Here is a 22,606-nt window from a genome sequence, read left to right as displayed (position 1 = left end):
TTTGAATCTTTTAAAGAGATATCGTGCTTTTATACGTTTTTTTATGCTATTAATCTTTTCAATACAGTTTTTTTTAAATTTAGTTCTAAGAAAAAAGTGCATATTACTAATTTGTTTTCACTGTTATAAAAAAAATATCCGCTATTCTTTCTAATTATGTATTTTACTGTTTTATTATTACAACATATTTTATTAAAATACATATATTTACACAATGAGAATAAATGTTAAAATTACATGTCTTCAGTACTCCATTTAAACGCCTCTTCTCGATCGGCCTTTTTTGCGTTTTGTACTTGAAACCATTTTTTCTCATAACCATTCGATCTGTCTACGCCATCCCAGCGATACCCAGGTCGAATCCCAAATCTATTCGGCATAAACTCACCCATATACATGGGTTTTTCTAAAACAAAAAAAATAATAAAAAAGATATTTCACAAGCTCCGTCTTATCTTACCTGGAATACCTGCGGCAACTTTATCTTTCCTCTTCTTCTTCCTTATATAATTCAACATGGGATCTCCTTCACGTTCTTGCTCTTTAAGAAATTTCTCAAGATCTTCATCGTCGGCGTATCTAGCTAACGGTTTACTCATTTCGTGCAACTGTTCTTCGATTTTTTGATTCTGGTCCTCAACTTGTTTCAATCCCTTGCCCCAACGATCGTATTTTTCTTTCATTTCTTGCTCCCGCTTTGCCCTGGCGGCTTCTTCTTCTTGGTCTTTAGCCTTCTTACTTCTTACCACTGTAGCGGCGTTTCTCCCCGAGATGTCAGCTGACATTTTATTAAAGATCTCGTCCTCTTTCTGACGCAAATACTTTGATTCTTTGGATAGATCTTTAGCGTTTTGAAGACCTGCACGTTTTCCATCCAAAGTTTTTTTCATTTTGTCACCAAGGAAGGATTCTGGGGACTCTTCTTTACTCCATCGTGATTTTTTTTTTCTTTTATCTTTTCTTGAGGAGGAAATGTCCCCGTCTTCAGATTTAACTCTAACTACTGTAGGAGAAAAATCGCTCTTATGTCTGTTCCTTGGGGAAAATTCCATTTCCTTTCGTGTTCTGTCTTCCTTGAATCTTTTTCTTTGAGGCGAATAATCGTCTTCTACTCGTTTATCATATTTTCTTCGTCTCGTTGGAGAACTATCTTCATTATTTTTTCTTCTCGGAGGTGAATTATCTTCTTTGATTCTTTTCCTTAAAGGAGAATTATCGTCATCGTTTTTTCTTCTTGGAGATGAACTATCATCTACAATTCTAGTTCTTGGTGGTGAATCATCATATTCTCTATTTCTATTATATGAAGTGGAAATATCATCCCTTGTTTTCTTTGAGGATGAGTCCTGTGTTAGCTTTTTCCTTGGCGGCGAATAATCATTATCTTTTTTCCTAGACGTCAAACTATCATCTTTGACTGATTTTCTGGGAGGAGAATAATCGTCATCTTCATTTCTTCTAGGAGGTGAATAGTTTTCTTCTTGGTAAGTTTTTCTAGGGGGTGAGACATCATCCTTATGTTTTCTTAAAGGTGAATTTGACCTTTCTCTTACACTTTTTTTTGAGTAACGATCGATATAATTCTCTTGTCTTACCTTTATAACAGTCGAGTTGTCCTTTTTATCATGACTTGTATTTTTGTTATGAATTTCAGTCACTGATTCCTTCGTTACTTTTAATACAGATTTCTTAATGTCAGTATGTTTTACTTGTTTACCTAATTTAAAACTATTTAATTTTACCGTATGAATGTCACTGTCTAATCTGGAAGGTCCTCCTATTGGTTGCCACAGATTACTGTTGGTTTTTTCATCCACTTGTAACGAATGCGGTCTTTCATCAATTACCGCAACAATTTGAGGTGCATATTCATTCGCTGTTGATATATCATCTTCTATTTCTTTGGACATTAGTACGTCAACATCATCATCGATTATTTTCAACCTGTAAATATATTTCATTTAATAAATTATTATAAATAGCAAGACTTGATTTTACCTGTTGGCTTCAATCTTTTCCTTTTTCTTCTTTTTTTTCTTTTCGCCGGGCGCTTTTCCGATAGCTAAATATTTTTTGAGGTATTCTTTTTGATTAATAGTAGTCATTTTACGATATTTAGCAAAAAAATATAAATACGTAATTATAGGTTATGTATTTCAACACGATTCTTTTTCGCTTGGCCACTTGCTTGTAACTTCCTCTTCTTCTTCTACATGCAGGTAACATTACGCTAATGCGTTCAGTTCTTGATCAAAATAGAACATGATTCGTTCACTATTTACGGTAGTTCTGATAGTTAGAAATTCCAAAACAAAAGTACAAAACCTCTTCAAAATGTTTGAAATCAAGTTAGTGCATTCAACATTAAAATAAACAGAATTAGAAACTGAAGATATATATTTACTATTATTAATGCATATATGTGCAACACTTTTATCACAAATTATTTTTACAAAATTCAATCAATCACTCCATTGAAGACTAACTCTACGGCTGCGTTAACATCTCCCGATGTTGCTTGTAGGGCTCGAATATTGACGGAGTCATTTACGAAGCCCATCTCGTGCATTTGTTGCAACTGTGGCTGTAACCTTCTGGTAATACTGTCGAGAGATTCCTCATCATTCCGACTGGGCAATGCAGGTGAAAGACCTGCGTTATTTGACCCCCCAAAGGCGAAAGCTTGCTGGATAGCATTCGTAAACATTTCATTGGTAATGAAATTGTTAGAGGTTGGCGTGCTAGGCATGCCGGCACTATTCGTGTTAAATTGAGTGTTGGTCGCATTGGCTATGGCCGCAGCGAGTTGAGCTGCAGTGATAGCGTTATAAGAGGAGTTTCGTGTGAGGGGGTGTTGAGAAACGTTTGTGTCGGAATTTGAGTCCATGTCGTCGTCATCTGAAAGGGCTTCTAAGGAGTACGAGTATCCTGTGCTTGTGGTGGGTTGATTAGGACTGACGTTTGCTTGTTCGTCTTGCACTCGTGAAATAATGTAATTTGAAGCTTCGATAAGGACTGGATGCTCTTCAGCGACTTTACGTACCGTGTCTGGGTCGGCCATATGGATTATTAATTCGGGGTCTTGTATTATGGCCACAGCTGCTGGGTCATCGGAGAGACCAGGAATATCGGTCACTATTTTATCCAGAATGTCTTGTCTATACAGCCTCTAAGATAGATTAATCGTTAACAATTTAATTAAGTAAAGTACCGTAAAAAAACTACCTGCAATGCTGTACGATAACCTGAAGACAAAGTGAAGGTTCTAAAAGCGCTAACAAGCTGCTGAACCTCAACTTCTGTCATTTTTTTTGTTTCTTGAGTTTTCTTGGGTTTTGGTTTTTCCAAGACATGGATAGTGACTCCAGGTGTGACTCCATATGATGACAAAGTATTTTCGTTTTCAAGTATAACACCACAAAACGCTAGTTCTGAAACAAAGGATGTTATTAATAATTTAACCTCGAAAACTAAGTTGCAAAGTTTACCGATATTGGTAGAATTATTGAGAAGTTTTATAGCTTGCATTTTCAGAATTTCAACTTTGCTTTCTAAATCTACATTTTCTATTTTAATGCGTTGGAATTGATTAGAATTCCAAATACCCAAAACAACACTAGCAGCCATGACAATTGATATTTAAATTATTTTATTTATTTGCTATTTTCTCTTTCCTTGTTGTCACTGTCACGATCACGATAAAGAAAACAATATTTTATTTTCCTATAATTCGACTGCCGGCGCCATCTATTGTACTCCTGGAGTGAAGCTATATGTTAAAGCTCAGAATACTGTTAACAGATGGCAATGTATTAGGCGGTATGCTTAAATTTTAAATCTTAGAGCTAATCTCAATTAATTTGAATGCTGATTGTTCTATTAAATCAATAATCAAAATAGTTAAGATTAACTAAGATTTCAGAAAAATAAAATACAGTTTAGGTATATAACAGTACCTCAGATGGTGCAACATACAGGACTACCATATTATATGTTTTATGACTACAATCTAGTCCTATAATGCAATTTACTTGTTCCTAGAACAATCCAAAACAGTTTGCAACAGTGAGACGCATTTTAATAAATTAATTTGTACAATGATGAATGACGTATGTTTTCCAAAGCCTGATTGTTTATCCCATTTCAGTTTAATAAGTACCAATGCACCTCAAAACTTAATAAAAAATACTGAATACAAAGGCAAGTATAATCTTAATTTATCGTAGTTAATTCGATGCTGTCGTCTAAAAACGCATTTGAGCCTGCTAGATAATAAGTAATTAGTAATGTGTCAATTTGATAATTTGTCAATGTTTTCAGTGACGTAGCTAGAGGGGAGGTGCTTTGGATAAATTGCTTAATAATAAAATAAAATTGCTTAATATTAAAATCGACATCTTGACTAGAAGTACAGATATTTTATTTAAAATAACACTGAATAAATAAAAAAATGTAAAATATTTTATTTCTTCCAACTCTAAATTATTTTTTTAGGACAGCTTTAAGGTGACCTGGTCGAGAAATTTCTGGCGTTTTTAGGTACTGAAATCTCGAAAAGTGAAACGTGTAGAACAAAAGTAAGCACAAAAATAAAATCCTTGATGTTTTGTTTATTCATTGATACCATTTAAATTTACCCAAATAAAATAATAACTAAAAAAAAAGCGTTTGTTAAACGTTTGCTGTTATCCTAGCCCCACATTTTAAGAATTATTTTCACGTACTTATAAATAGTAAGTAAATGTTATAAGAATATTTACATGTGGAGTTATATATAAAAAAGTTAGTATTTTCGTAGATTTCAGTATCTAAAACCTTGATGGTTTGATCGTTTTTTGCACCTGTTTATTCGTTTTACTGCGGCGTCTTTGAAAATACTCAGGTGGCATGACATAACATTCCTATTATTTGATAAGCTTTAGATTATTCAGTTATTAAATGTTTGAAATTATTTGTCTTTGCGGAAAACACTATTTAAAGGATATGGCGCCCTTAAGGAAAGCCTTTATGTACCCTCCTATCTAATTAAATGATATCCGATCGGATAAAATTCTATAAGATCCTGTATTATTTATGACCTATTGTTTAATTCCGTTCTTATCATTATGTATAAGTAAAGTCATAATTAATTTTGAGGACATGTGTCGATTTCATTTAGGGCAGTGGTTCTCAAATGTTGTGTTTTAATGCAATGTTGATCTTAATTTAATCGCCAACATAAAGGAAATAAAATTACTAACGTGACAGACGAGCTTAGGCAACCGACGTTGCACTTTCAACTAAAAATCCCTGGTCACGTGGATTATAATCATTTATGAAGATGTCTTTGAAAATGGACATATTTTGTGATTTAGATGGAAGTATGGGGAGGTGTTTTTAAAGATTTGGTCATTTTTGTGGGTAAGTCTAAGTATTTCACATTTTAAAATGTGTTTTGAGGATTTTGATACTGAGAGATGATGCACTGCTGAACAATAAAACAGTTTGAGGGGCACTCATGTAAAACGGATTTAATTTTTTACATAAGATTTAAATTAATACACATCTATAGATACTAAAGCTATAAAATAGTGATTGCAACTTAACAAGTTCAGTTTTAGTTTGACTCTAATTACTTTATTATGGCACTAGGAATGTTGATTTTTGTGGTGTTTTCAGCACTTTTCAGTTTTTCTTACGGTAGGACGCAGATAATTTATTTATATTGGATGGTAAAAATATAATATCTGGATTTAATTTTCTAGCCGCCAACATAAGAATTGTCAATGGTACGGACGCCAGAGAAGGAGAATTTCCATATGCAGTAAGTGTTACTTTTCTGATTTTAAATATTTAGGTACTGACATAAATGGACCAGACACATATTCGCTTTAATTTTAGTTATTTCGATTTTTTTCTTTATATTTTTCTAGTCTACTTCGTTATTCCAGGCTTCTCTGAGGCACACCGCAAGGCACGTGTGTGGAGCTACCATTCTGGACGAGAGACACGCACTGACTGCTGCCCATTGCGTTTGCGAGGAACGTTGGTAGTTTCACTGACCGAAAATTATGTACTATTTGAAGATTTACTGACATTTATTCTAGGCCTCTAGACCCCACTTTCTATTCCATCCAGTATGGATCGATCCACATATCGGAAACGTTCCAGAGAAGTGTGCAAGTGGCCAAGATTTACTGCAATAACTTCAACGTGGTGAGGCTGACCTACGACGCAGCTGTCTTAGTGGTAAAACTTATGATTTCCTTTCATTCGATATAGCGAAGTTACCTTTTGTGGACGGAGCTATCTCAGACTTGTACGATGCTATTTCACTTATAAAAACAACCTTACTATCTCCATCCTCAAGTAGTGTCTTATATCGTTTTATTAGTCATGGTAAAATTGCAGTTGGCGCAACCATTGTCACGGGATTACCCTTGGCAACCAGTTACACTGTACAGAGATTTCGATACAAGAGTCGGACATCGAGGAGTTATCATTGGATGGGGTAGAATATGGGTAAGGGTATTTTCTTGATTAAAACATTTCGAATATTCAGTTTCGTATATACTTCTAACCTCTAAACGATCATGAAACGTCAAACTAACTTGTTTTTGTAGCACAATGGACCGATACCGTCTGTTCTTCAAAAATTGGAGGTGGAAATTTACCCTGATTCAATTTGCGGACGGCTTTTTGAAATAACCCAACATGTTTGCTTTGGAGCACCTATTGGAGGAGCTTGTAATGTTAGTTCCCTTTACATATTCATCTTTTTAACATTTTTTTGTATCTGTACTACAGTTATGAACCCTTTTTTTACACTTTGATAAGTACGAAGTACATTTATGATTTTAGGGTGATTCAGGCACATCGCTCATGGTGGAAGGCAAGCAGGTTGCCATAGCCTCCTTCATCACAACCACTTGTGGAACAGCCAACACGACGCACCCGAACGTTTATTCCAAAATCACGGCGTCCCTCGATTTCATAGATAATATCCTTAATTCGTCTTAAGTACATTTATTTGTACGAATAAATATCTTTTAAAAAATCTTGGTTTATAATTTTTTACATCTTTCATCATGTTACTTATGAAAAAATGTTTTGTTAATGTTATAAATTACAATAAGTTGCCTGTACAATAAATAAGAAGCAGCACAATTAGATCGTGCTGCAAAGTTGCTGTGTACAATAAGTTATTCTAAAATATAAATAGATACAGGCACAGCCTCCTATGGAAACTGTGGTACAGGTCATTAAATATGAGAAAAGCCATGGGTTCAAGGTATACTAAATTAAAAAGAGGACACATTTGGAGAAAAAAGGAAGCTTGGACTTTGGGGATCTGTAATATGTAACAATGAAGTACAACACTTAGAAATTTGTTTCCTTTTTATTTTATTATCAATAAGGCCTAAGTAAGCGTCAAATTACTGTCAATAATTGTACTTAATTTACGTCTATAGACATTAAATCAGATAACACAGCCGGTTGTGAGAGGAGAACCAACTAGGTATATAATAATACTTCGTTTTTTATGGGATTACAATAAAACACATTATACTTTCACTAAAAGAAACGAAAATAGGGTTATAATTGGTATTCAAACTGCGTCTGTTTCATGCAAGTAAAGAACAAGATAGTTCGCAGCAGGGAACACGAAGGAAAATTCGATTTGGGTATCAAAAATGTAACGAAATCGCATGTAAAACTATGCCAAACGCCCCATTAACAATTCTTTAGATAAAAACCTCATTGGCATTTAGGTATACAAATCGGTACTTATAAAAGGATGGCGACTGAAAAATATTGTTAAGTAGTTTTAACAGTCATAAAAATGTTCAGGTGTATTAATGTAATCCTCATATTATGCGTATGCCGTGCTTACGGTAAGTTACCAGTTTTGGCTCTAATAAAAAAATGTCTAAAACAGTAATTATTTATTTTATTAGGAATAATTACAATATCATTTTCTTTTAATATTGAAAATATAAGTTTAAAATATAAAAGACAAATACTAGATAATTTTTAAAGGCAAAGAAAAACAGTCAAAAATCTTATGTGGTTTTACTAGGTACTGAAAATTTTGGAGGAGAATCAAGGATAGTAAACGGAACAAACGCTAAAGAAGGAGAGTTCCCTTATGCTGTGAGTAAAAAATTAAACGTTTAACATTTCCTTGGGAACACTGCTACTGCATTTTAATTTTCGTATATTATCACGATTGCTTTCAATATTGCAGATTCTTCTTCAATACTAACGACTGTTCTGCTGTTTACGTCGTAGTACTAACCGAATATTTAATAGATTCCTATCTTTCTAGGTGTCTTTAAGGAGAAATTCAAGCCACACGTGCGGTGGAACAATCCTGAACGAGAGATTTATTCTAACAGCAGCCCACTGTGTTTGTAGAGACAGCAAGTACGTAAATCTTTTAAGTTCGTGACCAGAAACTTTTTTTTTCGATTTTTAGACCGCAGGATAGTACCCTCTTCTCAATCCAGTACGACATGTTGGAAATCACCAAGGAGCCTGTGAATTCTATAAACGTGAAGGAAATAAACTGCCACAAATTCGACTCGGATAAGATAATTTATGATGCGGCAGTTTTAGAGGTAGTAAACAGTACTACTGATGATTTAATTATGTTATTCAATCTATTTTTAGTTGGAAAAACCCATACCTAAGGGTAAATGGAGCCCAGTAAAAATCGCAAACAAATTCGTTGCTCGGGAAAGCCTGAGCGGCACCATCATCGGTTGGGGAAGGCTTTTTGTAAGTTACACGTCGTTTTCTGTTAAAAATTTTAAGTTAAAACTAAAAATAACGGCGTAATTTACAGCACGGTGGTCCTATATCTAAAACTCTGCAAAAAATGAAGGTAGACATCTACGATGACGAAACTTGCGGGAAAAAGTTCGATACCATGCACCATATTTGCTTCGGCGCTCCCGTAGGTGGTGCATGTAACGTAAGTTAATTTTTTCTTTTACAAAATATTGATTAATCCAAGGATATATTTCATTCTTCTTGTTTATCCCACTTCTGATGCTTAAGTAAAGTAGCAGAAGAAGTGTGCGAGTTTAGATTTTGTTTTGTTTAGGGAGATTCTGGAACTGCGTTGATTGTTGACGGTGTTCAAGTTGGTATTGCTTCCTTCATAACTCACTACTGTGGAACAGCAAATAAGCAGCATCCCAATGTTTATTCGAGAGTGACTACTTACTATGACTGGATTTCGGGAATAGCAGGATTAGAGCAGTTGTAAATTCAAGGAATTCCTGCAGAAATTCAGTTGTGTGTTATTACTGTTAATTCTATAGTATCTATACTTATTAAACGCATATATTTTATTTGGTGTCAGTAATCAGTAATCAATATAAGTAATAATATTTGCGGTATTAAGAATGGTTTCTTTAAATATTGTATAATTTTGAATTCTTATAATGTAGTTAATATAAACAATAATATAACATATGTGTAATAATCTTTGTTTATAATTTATTTATTAGCTATTATTTTCCTAAATATTTGAGTGGATAAAACATAAAGAAAATGTTATGCTTGTTGAGTGAAACATATACTAGAAGGTTTGCGATATTTTATTTTTTCTCTATGTGCTTATTTAACACTCGGCAACAATAACGGTAATAGACAACATGCGGATATCTGTAATACTGACTAAATTGATTGCAACTTATTTGGATAGGTACTTTCTTTGATAGAAACGATCAAAGTCGACGTTCGATCACATTTCTAAGGGGGTCGCTTCGAAACCTGGGCGACCTTTCGTAGGATCTCGACTCTCGAGAATCTGGCGCTGCCCTCAACTGAAAATTTGTTCGGTACATATACACAATTACAACAAAGTGTGCATTGAGAACAACTACTTCATATCCATTTTAATAAATTAACTTGTAGAAGGACGAATGACATGCTTGGCATTTTTTGATTCTTATCTCGTTTCTATTTAATAAGTACTCACTTAAAAACTTAATAAAAAATATTCCATACTTTGGAAATTATAATCTCCATCTTGAACCTTGTATATTATAAGTAGTTGATGATATGTCCATTTTTTTAGTTATCAATGTTTTCAGTCTAGCTAGAGGATTGATTAAATAACTTAGTATTGGAATCTTCAAATTGACTAGAAGTACTAGAAGTATTTAAAATAAATATTATTCAATAAATAAAAAATGCTATATATTTTGGTTGTTTCATATGTAAATAAAATTATTCTAGGACAGCTCTATACAAAACTTTTCTACACTTATATTCCTTTATATACACCTGTATAATTTAAGACTTACTGTTTAGTTAGTCGAGTTTTTATCATTTGTATTTTGAGGGCATGTGTCGAATTCACTTAGAGCAGTGGTTCTCAAACAATTTTCTAAATGATGTAGTAAATAGATATTGGAAAAGTGGACATATTTTGTAACATGGAAATAAATATATATTATTTTTAAGGATTTGTTAATTTTGTGGGTATATCTAATCAATCTACACCGCTGACCGATATAACCCTTTGAGAGGCACTCGACTGTAAAGAGCATACCACAACTTGTAGATAAAGTTTAAATTAGCGCGTACATATAAAAAGATATAAATACTACAAATACAACTTCACACATATCTACACTTTTAATTGGACTAAAAATGTTGACTTTGGTGGTGCTTGCAGTACTTTTTAGTTTTTCGTACGGTAAGACTTATATATACTTTACATCAACTTGTAAAAATATAATATCTGGATTGAATTTTTAGCTGTCGACGTAAGAATTGTCAATGGTACGGACGCTGAAGAAGGAGAGTTCCCATTTGCAGTAAGTGTTGTCGTGATTTTCCTTATTACTTTTCTAATTTTAAATGTTTAGGTACTGACATAAACAGTCGCATATTAATTTTATTTTTTGTATTATCTTTTTGAACGAGTTTTAGTCCCAACTTCATCTGTAATTAAATTTAATTTCGGTATTTCAGGCTTCTCTGAGAAAGAACGGGACCCATATATGTGGAGCTACCATTCTCGATGAGACACACGTCCTGACTGCTGCCCATTGCCTTTGCACTGGTCACGAGTAGGTATTGTTAGCAAATTATGTGCCATTTGAAAATGTACTGATATTTATTTTAGTCCTTCAAAACCCTATCTCTTTACCATCCAGTATGGATCGATCCACATATCAGAAACTTCCGAAAGAACTGCGCAAGTTTCCGAAATTCACTGCAATGCTTTCGACGCGTCAAGAGCGACGGACGACTCTGCTGTTTTAGTGGTAAGAGTGAAATTTCCTTTCATTTAGTTCATCGTAGGAAATACGGTGAAGGTTACCAAATTATTGTATAGTCAGGTAAACAATGCTATGACAAATAATTTCCTTCGAGATATTCCTGTATAAAGTAGTACGAGGAAAGCCTACCTGTCCTCATCTTTAAGAAATATTTTGATTACATTTTATTCGTTATGATAAAATTGCAGCTTGAGGTACCACTGTCAACGGACTACCCTTGGGAAGCAGTTACGTTGTACAGAGATTTCAATACAAGTGTCGATTATCAAGGAGTTATCATTGGATGGGGTAAATTATGGGTGAGAGTATTTCCTTGATTAAATCTTACCTCTAATAATTCAGTTAAAAGCTACTGAAATCATGAAAACTAACTGTTTTTTGTAGGATAATGGGGACTCATCATCCGTTCTTCAAAAACTGGAGGTCGAAGTCTACACAGATTCGATTTGCGGACAGAGATTCGACATAACTCAACACGTTTGCTCTGGGGCATCCGTTGGAGGAGCTTGTTATGTAAATTCTCTTTGTATATACCTCGTTTCTTAGCATTTTATGTATCTGTACTGTAATTAGAAACCCATTTTTATTACGATTTGATAACTATGAAGTGCTATTATGTTTTTAGGGGGATTCAGGTTCACCGCTCTTGGTGGAAGGCAAGCAAGCGGGCATAGAATCGTTCATCACAAACGCTTGTGGATTAGCCGATACAGCGAACCCGAATGTTTATTACAAAATCACGGCCTCCCTGGATTTCATAGATAACATCATTAATTCGTATTAAAACATTTATTTACATCAATAAATATATTTTCAAAGAGTTTGGTTTATAGTTTTTATATTTCTCATCATGTAGACCAAATGCGTATAGTGATTTTAGAATTTTGGACAGTATATGAAAAAATGTAATGCTATTTTCATAAACTACAATCAACTAGGTACAGTTCTTCAAATGTGGGAGAAGCTCCAGGTGCAAAGTGGTACCAGAGTTAAATTAAAAAGAAAACACATTCTGATGGAAAATGAAGTTTTTATTTTAACAAAATTAAATTCCCAGCACAAGACTGATGAAGAACAGAATGAAAATAGGATTTAGATATAAAAAATCTAACGAAACTGCATGTAAAACCAAGCCAAACATCCCATTAACAATTCTCTAGATAAAAACCTGGTTTACGTTTAAACAAATCGGTACTTATAAGAGGATGGCGATTTAAAAAAACCGGCTAAACCGATTAGAACGTTAACAGTCACAGAAATGTTCGCGTGTATTAATATAATACTACTCATATTATGTGTATGCCATGCTTACGGTAAGTTACCAATTTTGATACCAATACGATTAAAGTTCTATTGTAGTTCTTTTGAACAATTATTATATATTTGAAGATAATTTTTATTTTTGACTATGGTTCTAATAGATAAAATATATGAAAGAGTGGTTACTTATTTTATTAGGAATTACAATATAATTGAATATTAAAAATATGTGAATAAAATATATGCAGTAAGTTTTGAGGCAAATATTTAGTAACTTCAATCAATGAACGAAGAACGAACATACACATTTCCTAAATTAAGTTTGTTTCTTTTCCATATCAGTTGCATTTTTAATGATTATTATCAATATCAGTGATGTTATGTGGTTTTACTAGATATTGAAGACTTTGCAGCTGAATCAAGGATAGCAAATGGAACAGACGCTAAAGAAGACGAGTTTCCTTATGCTGTGAGTAAAAAATTAAACGGTTTGACATTCCTTTGAGAGTTAACACTGTCAGTACATTTCAATTTTTATAAATTATCTCGGCTGCATTCAATATTGCAGATTCTTCTTCTAAAAACGTTCCTCTTCAATACTAAAGGCTATTCGACTGTTTACGTTACATTCAATGGCCTATTAACCTTCCATACAAATCCATAACCATATATTTTTAGGTGTCTTTAAGGATAAATTCAAGCCACACTTGCGGTGGAACAATCCTGAACGAGAAATTTATTCTAACAGCAGCTCACTGTGTTTGTGCAAACTGCAAGTATGTAAATCTTTTGTTATGTTCGTTTGTTCGTGACAAGAAACTTCTATTTTCGTTTTTTAGACCGCAGAATAGTAACTTCTTCTCAATCCAGTACGACGTGTTGCAAATTACTAACGATTCTATGAATTCTATAAATGTGAAGAAAATACACTGCCATAAATACGACTCGGATAAGAACATTTATGATGTAGCAGTTTTAGAGGTAGAAAACACTACTACTAATAATAATTATGTTATTCAATCTATTTGTAGTTGGAAAAACCCATTCCTAAGGGTAAATGGAGCCCAGTAAAAATGGCAAACCACTTCGTTGCAGAAGAAGATCTGAGCGGCACCATCATCGGTTGGGGAAGACTTTCCGTAAGATATATGTCGTTTTCTGTTAAAAATATTAAGTGCAAAACAAAAATAACGGCATATTTTACAGCAAGACGGTCCAAGATCTAAAACTCTCCAGAAAATGAAGGTGGAAATCTACAACGATGAAACTTGTGCAAAGGAGTTCGACACCGTGCACCATATTTGTTTTGGCGCTCCCGTAGGTGGTGCATGCAAGGTTAGTAAACATTTTCTTTTACAAAATGTGTGATATTGTCTAATCCAAGGATATATTTCATATTTCTTGTTTATCCCACTTCTGATGCTTAAGTAAAGTAGCAGGAGTGAAGTTGTACGAATTATGTTTGTTTTGTTTAGGGAGATTCTGGATCTCCACTAATTGTTGAAGGTATCCAAGTTGGTATTGCTTCCTTCATAACTGACAACTGTGGAATAGCAAATAGGCAGAATCCCAATGTTTATTCGAGAGTGTCTACTTACCACGACTGGATTTCAGGAATAACAGGATTAGACAAGTCGTAAATTCAAGGAATTACTACTATTACTTTTATGCACTGTACTTATTGAAGGTATTTGTTTACAATAATAATATTTACAGTAATAAACATGTCTTTAGAAAATCTTAAATTATAATGATAAATTTTTATAATGTAGTACAAAATAATATAATGCACGTGTAATAATATTTTTGTGTCATTTATTTGTTAACTATTAGTTTTCTAAACATTTAAGTGGAGAAGTAATTTAAAAAACAATTTTTTTAACTAGTTAAGTGCGTGATAAGCCATTAATATAACATTTTATCGCAAGATAAAAGCAATGCCAATTTATAACAAAACTAGTTTTGATAAAAATGTTGAATTATTCATTTTCCCTTTTTTATTTCATTGCTGTTGCTATTTGTCCAAAAAACAAATATTTGACAACTTATTTTATAAAACCCGTAAATCACAGAGTCTAACGACACTTACAGTGTACGAAAATTCAATAAACAAAGAAATCTAAAAAAAAAAAAATAAGATAAATTTGGAACGAATACACTGAAGATGAATTCTTCGCGATAAAACGTGTGAATCTGGTTCGGGCTGAGGTAGTACAGTATTGGGGGTCATGAAGGCTTGCAAAAAATGTAATAAAATTTCCGGGGTCGTATTTAAAAAAATGAAGTTGATGATGGTCCTGGAGAGACGAAACGTTACATATAAAAATTATTACCTCAAACAAGGCTGAAATGAAACAAAAACGGATTTCCAAAATTTCGGTTATTTTCAAATATTTCAAAAACTAATTATGTCAGCCTTGATTTTTTAGAGGCATAATGTTGGCCCCTTGATTACGCAACTTTGCCCCCATTTAAACTACGTCGTACCTCTTACCTTTTCCGAGATCCCTGTAGTGAGAAGCGAATTTGCAACAGCCTGTATTGATGACATTATATCACCAATATTTTAAAATGACTCTGGACTGTCATTGCATTGAACAGCTTCATCAATAACAACCAACTGTGAAGGTTGAATCGCTCTATACCCATACATATCAGAATTCTAAAAAATATTAATTGGATAGAAGAAATGATTTAGAATTAATATCTATAATCTTAGATGGCAATTTAAGTTCTTTTGTACTATCAACAGTGAGATATCTACTCTCAGTACTTGAAGTAGAAGTAATATACAACACGAGATGTATTTCTACAGAGGTGCTTATCTTTCTGTGTTCCTGGAAATACTTTTTTAAAGAAACTTTTATAGAAATAACAATGGAAAAAATAAGTACCTACATAATACAACTTTGACGCAAATTGCATTTCGTTCGTTATTGTTAATTTATTTCATTAATCCATTTATTAAATTATTTAGTTAATCCATCAAAAATAATGACATTTATCTAAATAACGTATTCGGTTAATTTCAATAATTAATTTATTTTTCACATGTCCCCTTAGAGAACTAATCCAGACGTGATAAAATCAAACAAAATCGTTGGTGGTTAGATAGGTCTGACGGATATAGATATCTGAAACTGAAAGTAATGGTTGTTAGTTGCTGATCCGTTGACTTAAACAGACTAGCCAGCATGGAGTTGATCCTATTCGGATTTGTTCTTGTTTGGTTGAATGCGGATTGTGCCCTAGGTAGGTGAGTCTTCTAAAATGAAATATCGTTTTCGAGTAGATAGAATTTATTTAAGAATATCCCCAAAGTTACCTAATACTTATTTTCAGATAAATTATATTTATTGGTATTAGTTTCTCAGTTAACTATTAAATTTGCTTGACATGCGTAATATACACATATTAAGTATAAACAATATAAGTGTAATATATTTATATGTTTCATGCTAATCTGTAGACATGTTAATAGCTTCAAAGCCCTATTGCGTTTTTGATTAATACATCTATCACCATAATGAAGTTTGTCCTTTTTGCATATAAGTAGAAAGATAACGTTGGATTAATTAAGATATAACATTAAGCATTGTTACGCTGGTTCAGGTACTCCTACAAAATAAGGGTATCATGGAGACATACATTTGTCTGTCATTGCGAACTCTTTTTCGATAACATGTTATTTACTTTGGTAATGAATAAATACTGAGGATTAAGGTTATAAAAATAATCTCAAGCGGATTACTTTCAGATAATATTAACTTTGTTATCTTTAACTGTAAGCCACTGAATTAGATTTAGAAATATTTGGTGATGTTAATTGAAATATCAAACAAGCAATAACTTCTAAGTACGACAAAATTCATATTAATTTTCTTTCTAGGTAGACCTAGTGGCAGAATAGTTGACGGAACAACTGCTGGCTATGGAGAAGCTTCATATGCAGTGTGTATCTATTTTTTATTGTTGCAATTTGATATCGATCTTCTTACTATTTAGAAGTGTGCATTGTTCGAGCTAGACAGGTTTATCAAATTATTTCCTATTTATCTAAGAAAACAGGCTAGACCTTTGTTATTTATAATAATAGAGAGAAATTCACAACATATCTCCAAAAAAATTATAAGTATTTACAGTCAAAATTGGAGTAGATCTTGTTAACGACTTGTTTGTTATTTCAGAGCTGATAAAAAACTATACAAAGCCTAAACTAAAGATAATGGTGCACATTTCTGTTATTCATCCTTTTTAATGTATTTCTAGCAATTGTATTTTTTTATTGTTTGTAGGTGTCTGTACGTTATAACAACTTCCACGAATGTGGGGGCTCTATAATAGGAGAAAAATGGGTTTTAACAGCCGCCCATTGTGTGTTTATAGAGTATGTGATACTTTAGATATTTTTCCTTTAAACAATGTTGTTGTTTTCAGTTTTGTGAATGTTTCAACTATTCTTTACGGGACTAAAGCCATCCAAAACGGCGAATACATAGAAGGGCACACCATAAAAGTAAATAGAGCGTTCGTTAATGAGAACTACCAACCCTATGGGGGATATTTCAACGATATAGCTCTAATGGAGGTAAAATTCTCGTTCTGAAAATCCAGACAATCAAATAACCTGTCAAAATCTAAGAAGGAATTATTGTTTAGGTGGAGGAACCTTTTACTTTTAACGCTAATGCAACAGCAGTAATCTTGCCTGAACAAAACACCATGCCGCCAGTTCTAGAGGAAGCTCTATTGGTCGGCTGGGGATACCCTTACGTCAACGGTACCGTGGCTACTATCCTGCAGAAGGTGGACATCTCCATATATCCAGACGCAATTTGCCTTGGTTACTTCCACCAGAATTACTCGACTGTCTCGCATATATGCGCGGGAGGGGACGGGAAAGGACAGTGCACTGTAAGTTTTTTATGACATACGAAAAAAATAGGAAAATATCATATTTGAGACATAATTTGATTAGACACTGCTCACGCCTTTGCGATAACTTTGTTATTAAATCAGAAAGAGAAGAGTGTGTCTTCAAAAAGGTGCTTCAAAAACATGATTGGGGCTAGATTAAGAAATAGTAACGAAGATTTAAGATTTTAGATGTCCAAAAGAACAAGAAAACTGTTTGAATGTATTGACTACTGAAGGTGCATGTCCAACCAAAACGTTAATCTTATTATCAGCATTCAATATTCGTTGTTCTAGGGCGATTCTGGTGGAGCTCTTACAGTTGACAGCATCCAGTACGGCATAGTGTCATGGTCTGACAAACCTTGCGCCACAACACCTGGGGTGTTGACCAGAGTATCCAGTTTTAGAAACTGGATCAAAAATATTTCAGGGATATAAAACTGTAGACTGTAAAAGTATGTACATATTTAATAAAACAGTTCTAGTGACAAATAATTTGCTTTCTGGTGTTTTGCTTTCGATATTTGTGCGATTAAAAGAACCCAATTTTTCGGTGACATTTTCCATCACCAGAAAGTTAGCGAAGTTAATCTACTAAAGGTACATTTTGATGATGAGGAGAATTTTGGATGAATTTAGCAAAACAAAATTATTGAATAATTTATTTAATTTTTCATTACACAATTACAGTATTTTTTTTGGTTCGTTAGATTATAGTATCTCAACATTTCTAATCCTAGAGTCTCCTCCAACTATTAATGAATTGGATTTTTTAATGTACTCGTTTTAACAAGTAAAACCAACCATTTCATTTGTTAGTTTTAACTTAGACCTTAACTAAGTTCCTTATATACATAAAAATGTGTCATTATCACAATTATAATAAGGCTTCTGGTACCAGACCCTCCAAATGAACATATACCGTCATTTAAATCAATAGAGAATAGAACAATTCGAGAGATAAAAGTATTTTATGCCAGTTAATCTATTAAGGAGCACAAATATTGAGGTCAAAATATAGTAACTGGGTCGCATCTACTTAAACTGTTTTTTTGTGAGTTTGCCACACTTTCAATTTTGAAGAAGGAAGTTTCTTCCAGTTAGAAATTCATTTGCTGGGCCTAGTGGATACTTAATCCTAAATTAATGAAGCTATTTATATAAAATAGTAATTGTGTGATTATTTACGAAAATAGATATGTCTATAACAACAGTAGTTAAATAAACTGTTCGCAGCAACACCTTCGTTTCCTTCTTTGCTAACTCAGTATAGAGGACACTCCACAAAACCCGCACTGAGTTAATTGACAATCCTGAGCGTTTCTCTATATAAATATTATAATAATATACTTAGAATATTATATAATAATTACCTATAAACCCGCGAAAAGTGTATAGTTGGATATTTTTGCAGATTTACGCAATCAGTATGGTAAAAAACCGCCGTTAAAAATTTTGCAATACTTGTCTTTGAAATCCACAAAGAGAGGTATTTTAATCAATTTTGTTCTCTTTGATGAAACTATTATTCAGTTGCAAATTGTGTAACTTACCCCTCAAAATGCTTGAATCTTACAATTTTCCACATAATGTAAAGTAGTTTTTTTTTTTAATATACGCAAGAAAAGAACACTTTCTAAATTCAAGTTCAATTCCGTTCAAATTTCAAGTTATAGAAATACAGAAAAGGATTTGGTAAGATATTCTTATTTCACAGTTTCTTGGATTTATAATAAAAAAAGTTCTAGGCGAAGTTAGTGGTTATATAGAGTAATAAATCTGTATACGATCTAGTTTCTGCTAGAGTTGTGACAAGTTACACTCAAATATTGGAGAAAGGTAAAGTGAAAATGTTAGGCAAGATAAAAAATAATCCGTAATCTTGTCACAACACAATTTCCTATCTATAAAGCACTATTCTTTATGGTGTATGATTACAGTGTCTTTGGTAACCATTAGCTAAAGTACAAAATATTAAAAAAAATCCTTACAAACAATTTAAAAATGTGTAGTGACTATCACAATTAAAATAATATTGATTTCAAGAATGATAAATATCTCCCGTTCAACTAAAAATGTCAGTTTTTAAAATATGTAATTTGTTTTGGTCCAAATGACCTGTCGCTATTTTATATTAAGCGTCTTGTTTCCCCCAAATTTTAGCCTAGTCTGACAGTGAACATTAACAAGAGACATGTTTTCGATAATACGTCGGTTATATTCTGAAAAAAATCATACTAGAAATTGGAATTTACAATGTTATGAGGATAACCATGCGCCAAGGTGTACTTTGATAATGGGATTTATTATCCTACAACACCCTCGGTGCTGTCAACGTTTGTTGTCTTACTAGTCCGTTATTTAATTCGAAAGTTTTTGGACAAATATATGGTACCTATGATGTTGATATGATAATTTCTATTTCTGAATTGACATTTATTATGTTCTTTAAATTTTTTTATAAGGGCGTTATTACACAATTCATGTGTCTTGAAATAGGAGGACTATTGCAAAATAACAGACCAGTAGGTACATTAATATTATTAACTGATTTGTCTGAACAGAATGAAGTGTTATGGAACTATTACAACAGTAAATTCTTATAACAAAAGAGGAAACGAAATATTAAACAAGCAATTTATCATTCTTGAATAATTTTCCTTTTATAAAAAACATCTATTTACGGAAGCTCAATATATATATATAAATCACTAAAGCTTTTTACAAACAAAGGCATAGATATTAGGTACAAACGAATCGGTTTTCCCATTCTGAGGATATGTTAAATATATCAAAACTTATTTCACTTTCATTCATCACATTTACTTATTTATGCTAGGAGTTATATATAAAATTGTCCGTTAATTTTTTTAGGTATACATGTCTTCAGACAGCTTCTTCGATATTAAATCAAAAATCTAGTTGGCAACGCTGTAGCCGATGAACAGATAGCGTAGCTTTTAAAACAAACGATAAACACCGTTTATAAAACCAATGATAAACAGCACTTATAAAACTAATGATAAACAGCGTTTATAAAACCAATGATAAATAGCATTTATAAAATCTATGATAAACAATTCCTATTGGTTTTGTGAGCTGGAATATAATCTAGAAGCGGAATTTATCATTTGATGGTAATTTTTTGTGTTGTCATTGTTATTTGTAAATAATTTTTACTTATGGTAACAAAATATGCAGGAAACAATGTTGCCAACTTCTAAACTAACTATACAGGTGATTTCACTTTAATTTCTGATGTTACAAAAGTCGAATTCACATTGTACATGAATATGCTTAACTCCATAATTTTTAGTTTTAGGATTTTTGCAGTTTTTTTTAAAGAATCATAGCAAAAATTCAATTTTAATTATCTCCAAAGTTAAGCTTCCTGAGACCAAGCGAAATCACCCCGTATTTCGATTAAAAATATACAAAATAAATACACACAGCTATTACCTAGCATTCGTCGAAGATAAATTTGGTCAAAGTTACATAGTTTTATGCCTGGAGGTAGAACCAGTGATCTCTCTTCTAGCCTCGAACGAGTGGAGTCGCCTTCGTCCTGCAGGGACCGCTAAAGTTTCCTGGGGGGCGTCCTTCTCCCTTTCGGGCCTGCAAGAAAAGAGAATTTGAGAAATTAATTGTAGCCATCTGGCACTGAAGGCGTTAGGCTCGTTGATTTATCGACGGCGTGTTAAAATATAAGAATGAATGATGGGCCATTATCAGAGGTATGTTTGCAAAATCAAAAAAAAAGCGTAGGGGAATAGAAGGATTTATTGTTTTCGGTTCGGCACGAATTGACGGCGAATTATTAGGAATGGTGTCGGCCTTCTGTAGTTTTACTACAGCAATTTTGGATTATAATGCTTGTTTCTACACGAAAAAAAAGTAGTGAAGCATGTCCTAGGGGATCCCCGAGAGGTAGGACGCGCGACGGGCGAAATAATAATTTCGACTAGAGAAAATTCGTCTCAGTTTCGAATTTTGGAAACTGAAAAATTTTCCGAATACTACGAAATTCGAATTGGGAAATCGCAAAACAAAACCGCAAAAGAGTAACAGTTTTGGTTATTTATAAATAGGTAGGTACAAAGAAATAACATTGTACGGCACCTAATTATTTAACCTAGTGTAGATACTGAAACCTCTGAAGAAATATACAGAACTGTTCCGATGTGACAAATGAATAAAAGTTTGAAATAAGTACTTGACAATTATTGTTTAAGAGGGGAATAAAGATATTTTCTGAAAACAGACCTTCACCCAAGCATAGTCTTTTCAAAAACTACACTATTTTCTGAGAAAATTATATGTGGCCTATATATATATAAGGTATTGAGCTAGGAGTTGACATATTTTTTATTGCAAAATAATTCGTATTATTGAAGTTGTGAATAAATAAAGTATAATAACAAATTGAAATTTTATGTCATAGATCTTTATTATAATTTTACAACTCCCTCGTACAGATTTGAGGAACTGACCTGCAAAATATTACACTAAATTATGCAGTATTACCAGCAATGTCTAGATTTTTGTGAAATTATTTCTTTGGTAGCCATTTATTTAAATGTCATTAGTAGAGATACGCACCAAAGAGAACAACAAATATGAATGTTTGGAGCTTCTAGTCCAGATGGAGCCAGTATCAAACTTAACCATTAAAATTGTATGGCTTATAGAAAACTGTAAAACATATTTTAATTTTTGACTTCGTTTCGTCGTGACTGAATATATTTCGCAGTCACAAAATGCTCTCATAATTGAAAAATAAAATATATGACGGAACTAAGGAAATACGTCTAGGTCTAGGTTTGTCAAATAGATCATTATATACCATAATATGTTACCATATCAGTAAGAAATACTTAAAGTAATAAATAAATAATAAATACAGCCCTACCATACCTAGGTTTGTTTTCTGAAAAAGAAATTAACTTGGAAGAGCATAATGAACAGTAGATAATTGCGCCCGGGCACAATAAAGAGATGCCGACTTTTAGTTTTTATACGGTTTCAACTATCTTCGTAAACACCATACCTATATAGGCATATATTGTTTTCTGAAAAATAAATTATTTTTTTGGAAGAACAATAATGAATATTAAATAATGTTTGAAATTCTATGCTTTTCTGTGTGG

General features: G+C 32.8%; 7 protein-coding genes across 9 annotated transcripts in view; 4 read left to right on the top strand and 3 right to left on the bottom strand.

Moving 5' to 3' along the window:
• Nucleotides 1–172: 172 nt before the first annotated feature.
• LOC108907365 (BUD13 homolog) lies at nt 173–2,156 on the bottom strand. Its single transcript, XM_018711017.1, has 3 exons — nt 1,999–2,156; nt 461–1,944; nt 173–406 (listed from the first exon to the last, which is right to left on the bottom strand). The coding sequence occupies exons 1-3, from the start codon at nt 2,103–2,105 to the stop codon at nt 234–236; spliced, it is 1,764 nt and encodes a 587-aa protein (XP_018566533.1). The 5' UTR covers nt 2,106–2,156; the 3' UTR covers nt 173–233.
• Nucleotides 2,157–2,379: 223 nt separating this feature from the next.
• LOC108907370 (ubiquitin-like protein 7) lies at nt 2,380–3,668 on the bottom strand. Its single transcript, XM_018711022.1, has 3 exons — nt 3,489–3,668; nt 3,226–3,431; nt 2,380–3,169 (listed from the first exon to the last, which is right to left on the bottom strand). Exons 1-3 carry the CDS (start codon nt 3,625–3,627, stop codon nt 2,459–2,461), a joined length of 1,056 nt encoding a protein of 351 aa, XP_018566538.1. The 5' UTR covers nt 3,628–3,668; the 3' UTR covers nt 2,380–2,458.
• Nucleotides 3,669–5,580: 1,912 nt separating this feature from the next.
• LOC111691671 (transmembrane protease serine 9-like) lies at nt 5,581–7,037 on the top strand. 2 transcript variants are annotated; one of them, XM_023454851.1, is made up of 7 exons: nt 5,581–5,679; nt 5,745–5,803; nt 5,931–6,028; nt 6,087–6,228; nt 6,391–6,501; nt 6,603–6,731; nt 6,841–7,037. In XM_023454851.1, the coding sequence occupies exons 1-7, from the start codon at nt 5,622–5,624 to the stop codon at nt 6,997–6,999; spliced, it is 756 nt and encodes a 251-aa protein (XP_023310619.1). In that variant the 5' UTR covers nt 5,581–5,621; the 3' UTR covers nt 7,000–7,037. The 2 variants fall into 2 exon arrangements, with proteins under 2 accessions (XP_023310619.1, XP_023310618.1); XM_023454850.1 differs by having other exon boundaries at nt 5,913–6,028.
• Nucleotides 7,038–7,822: 785 nt separating this feature from the next.
• On the top strand, nt 7,823–9,253 carry LOC111691672 (chymotrypsin-2-like). Its single transcript, XM_023454852.1, has 7 exons — nt 7,823–7,874; nt 8,060–8,133; nt 8,309–8,406; nt 8,459–8,600; nt 8,653–8,760; nt 8,828–8,956; nt 9,089–9,253. The coding sequence occupies exons 1-7, from the start codon at nt 7,823–7,825 to the stop codon at nt 9,251–9,253; spliced, it is 768 nt and encodes a 255-aa protein (XP_023310620.1).
• A 1,331-nt stretch (nt 9,254–10,584) lies between these two features.
• Nucleotides 10,585–17,951, top strand: LOC108907449 (transmembrane protease serine 9). The gene is made up of 19 exons (XM_018711131.2): nt 10,585–10,693; nt 10,756–10,814; nt 10,972–11,069; nt 11,126–11,267; nt 11,471–11,581; nt 11,667–11,795; nt 11,908–12,064; nt 12,938–13,011; nt 13,221–13,318; nt 13,382–13,523; nt 13,574–13,681; nt 13,749–13,877; nt 14,018–14,178; nt 15,709–15,794; nt 16,432–16,493; nt 16,838–16,929; nt 16,980–17,130; nt 17,202–17,456; nt 17,754–17,951. Exons 1-19 carry the CDS (start codon nt 10,648–10,650, stop codon nt 17,895–17,897), a joined length of 2,244 nt encoding a protein of 747 aa, XP_018566647.2. The 5' UTR covers nt 10,585–10,647; the 3' UTR covers nt 17,898–17,951.
• LOC108907448 (chymotrypsin-2-like) lies at nt 12,064–14,291 on the top strand. Its single transcript, XM_018711130.2, has 7 exons — nt 12,064–12,595; nt 12,938–13,011; nt 13,221–13,318; nt 13,382–13,523; nt 13,574–13,681; nt 13,749–13,877; nt 14,018–14,291. The coding sequence occupies exons 1-7, from the start codon at nt 12,541–12,543 to the stop codon at nt 14,180–14,182; spliced, it is 771 nt and encodes a 256-aa protein (XP_018566646.1). The 5' UTR covers nt 12,064–12,540; the 3' UTR covers nt 14,183–14,291.
• A 154-nt stretch (nt 17,952–18,105) lies between the features above and the next one.
• LOC108907447 (cyclic nucleotide-gated cation channel subunit A) overlaps nt 18,106–22,606 on the bottom strand; it is a 68,660-nt gene continuing 64,159 nt past the window's right edge. For both annotated transcript variants that reach the window (XM_023454849.1, XM_018711129.1), the window contains one exon: nt 18,106–21,074. In XM_023454849.1, the coding sequence (XP_023310617.1) occupies nt 20,951–21,074 (124 nt within the window). In that variant the 3' untranslated portion in view covers nt 18,106–20,950. The remainder of the gene's footprint in view (nt 21,075–22,606) is intronic.

This window comes from Anoplophora glabripennis, unplaced genomic scaffold (genome assembly GCF_000390285.2).
Source record: "Anoplophora glabripennis isolate ALB-LARVAE unplaced genomic scaffold, Agla_2.0 scaffold5, whole genome shotgun sequence".
Taxonomy (NCBI): Eukaryota; Metazoa; Arthropoda; class Insecta; order Coleoptera; family Cerambycidae; genus Anoplophora; species Anoplophora glabripennis.
Note: the sequence above shows the minus strand (reverse complement) of the source record. Positions and strands in the feature narration are given on the sequence as shown.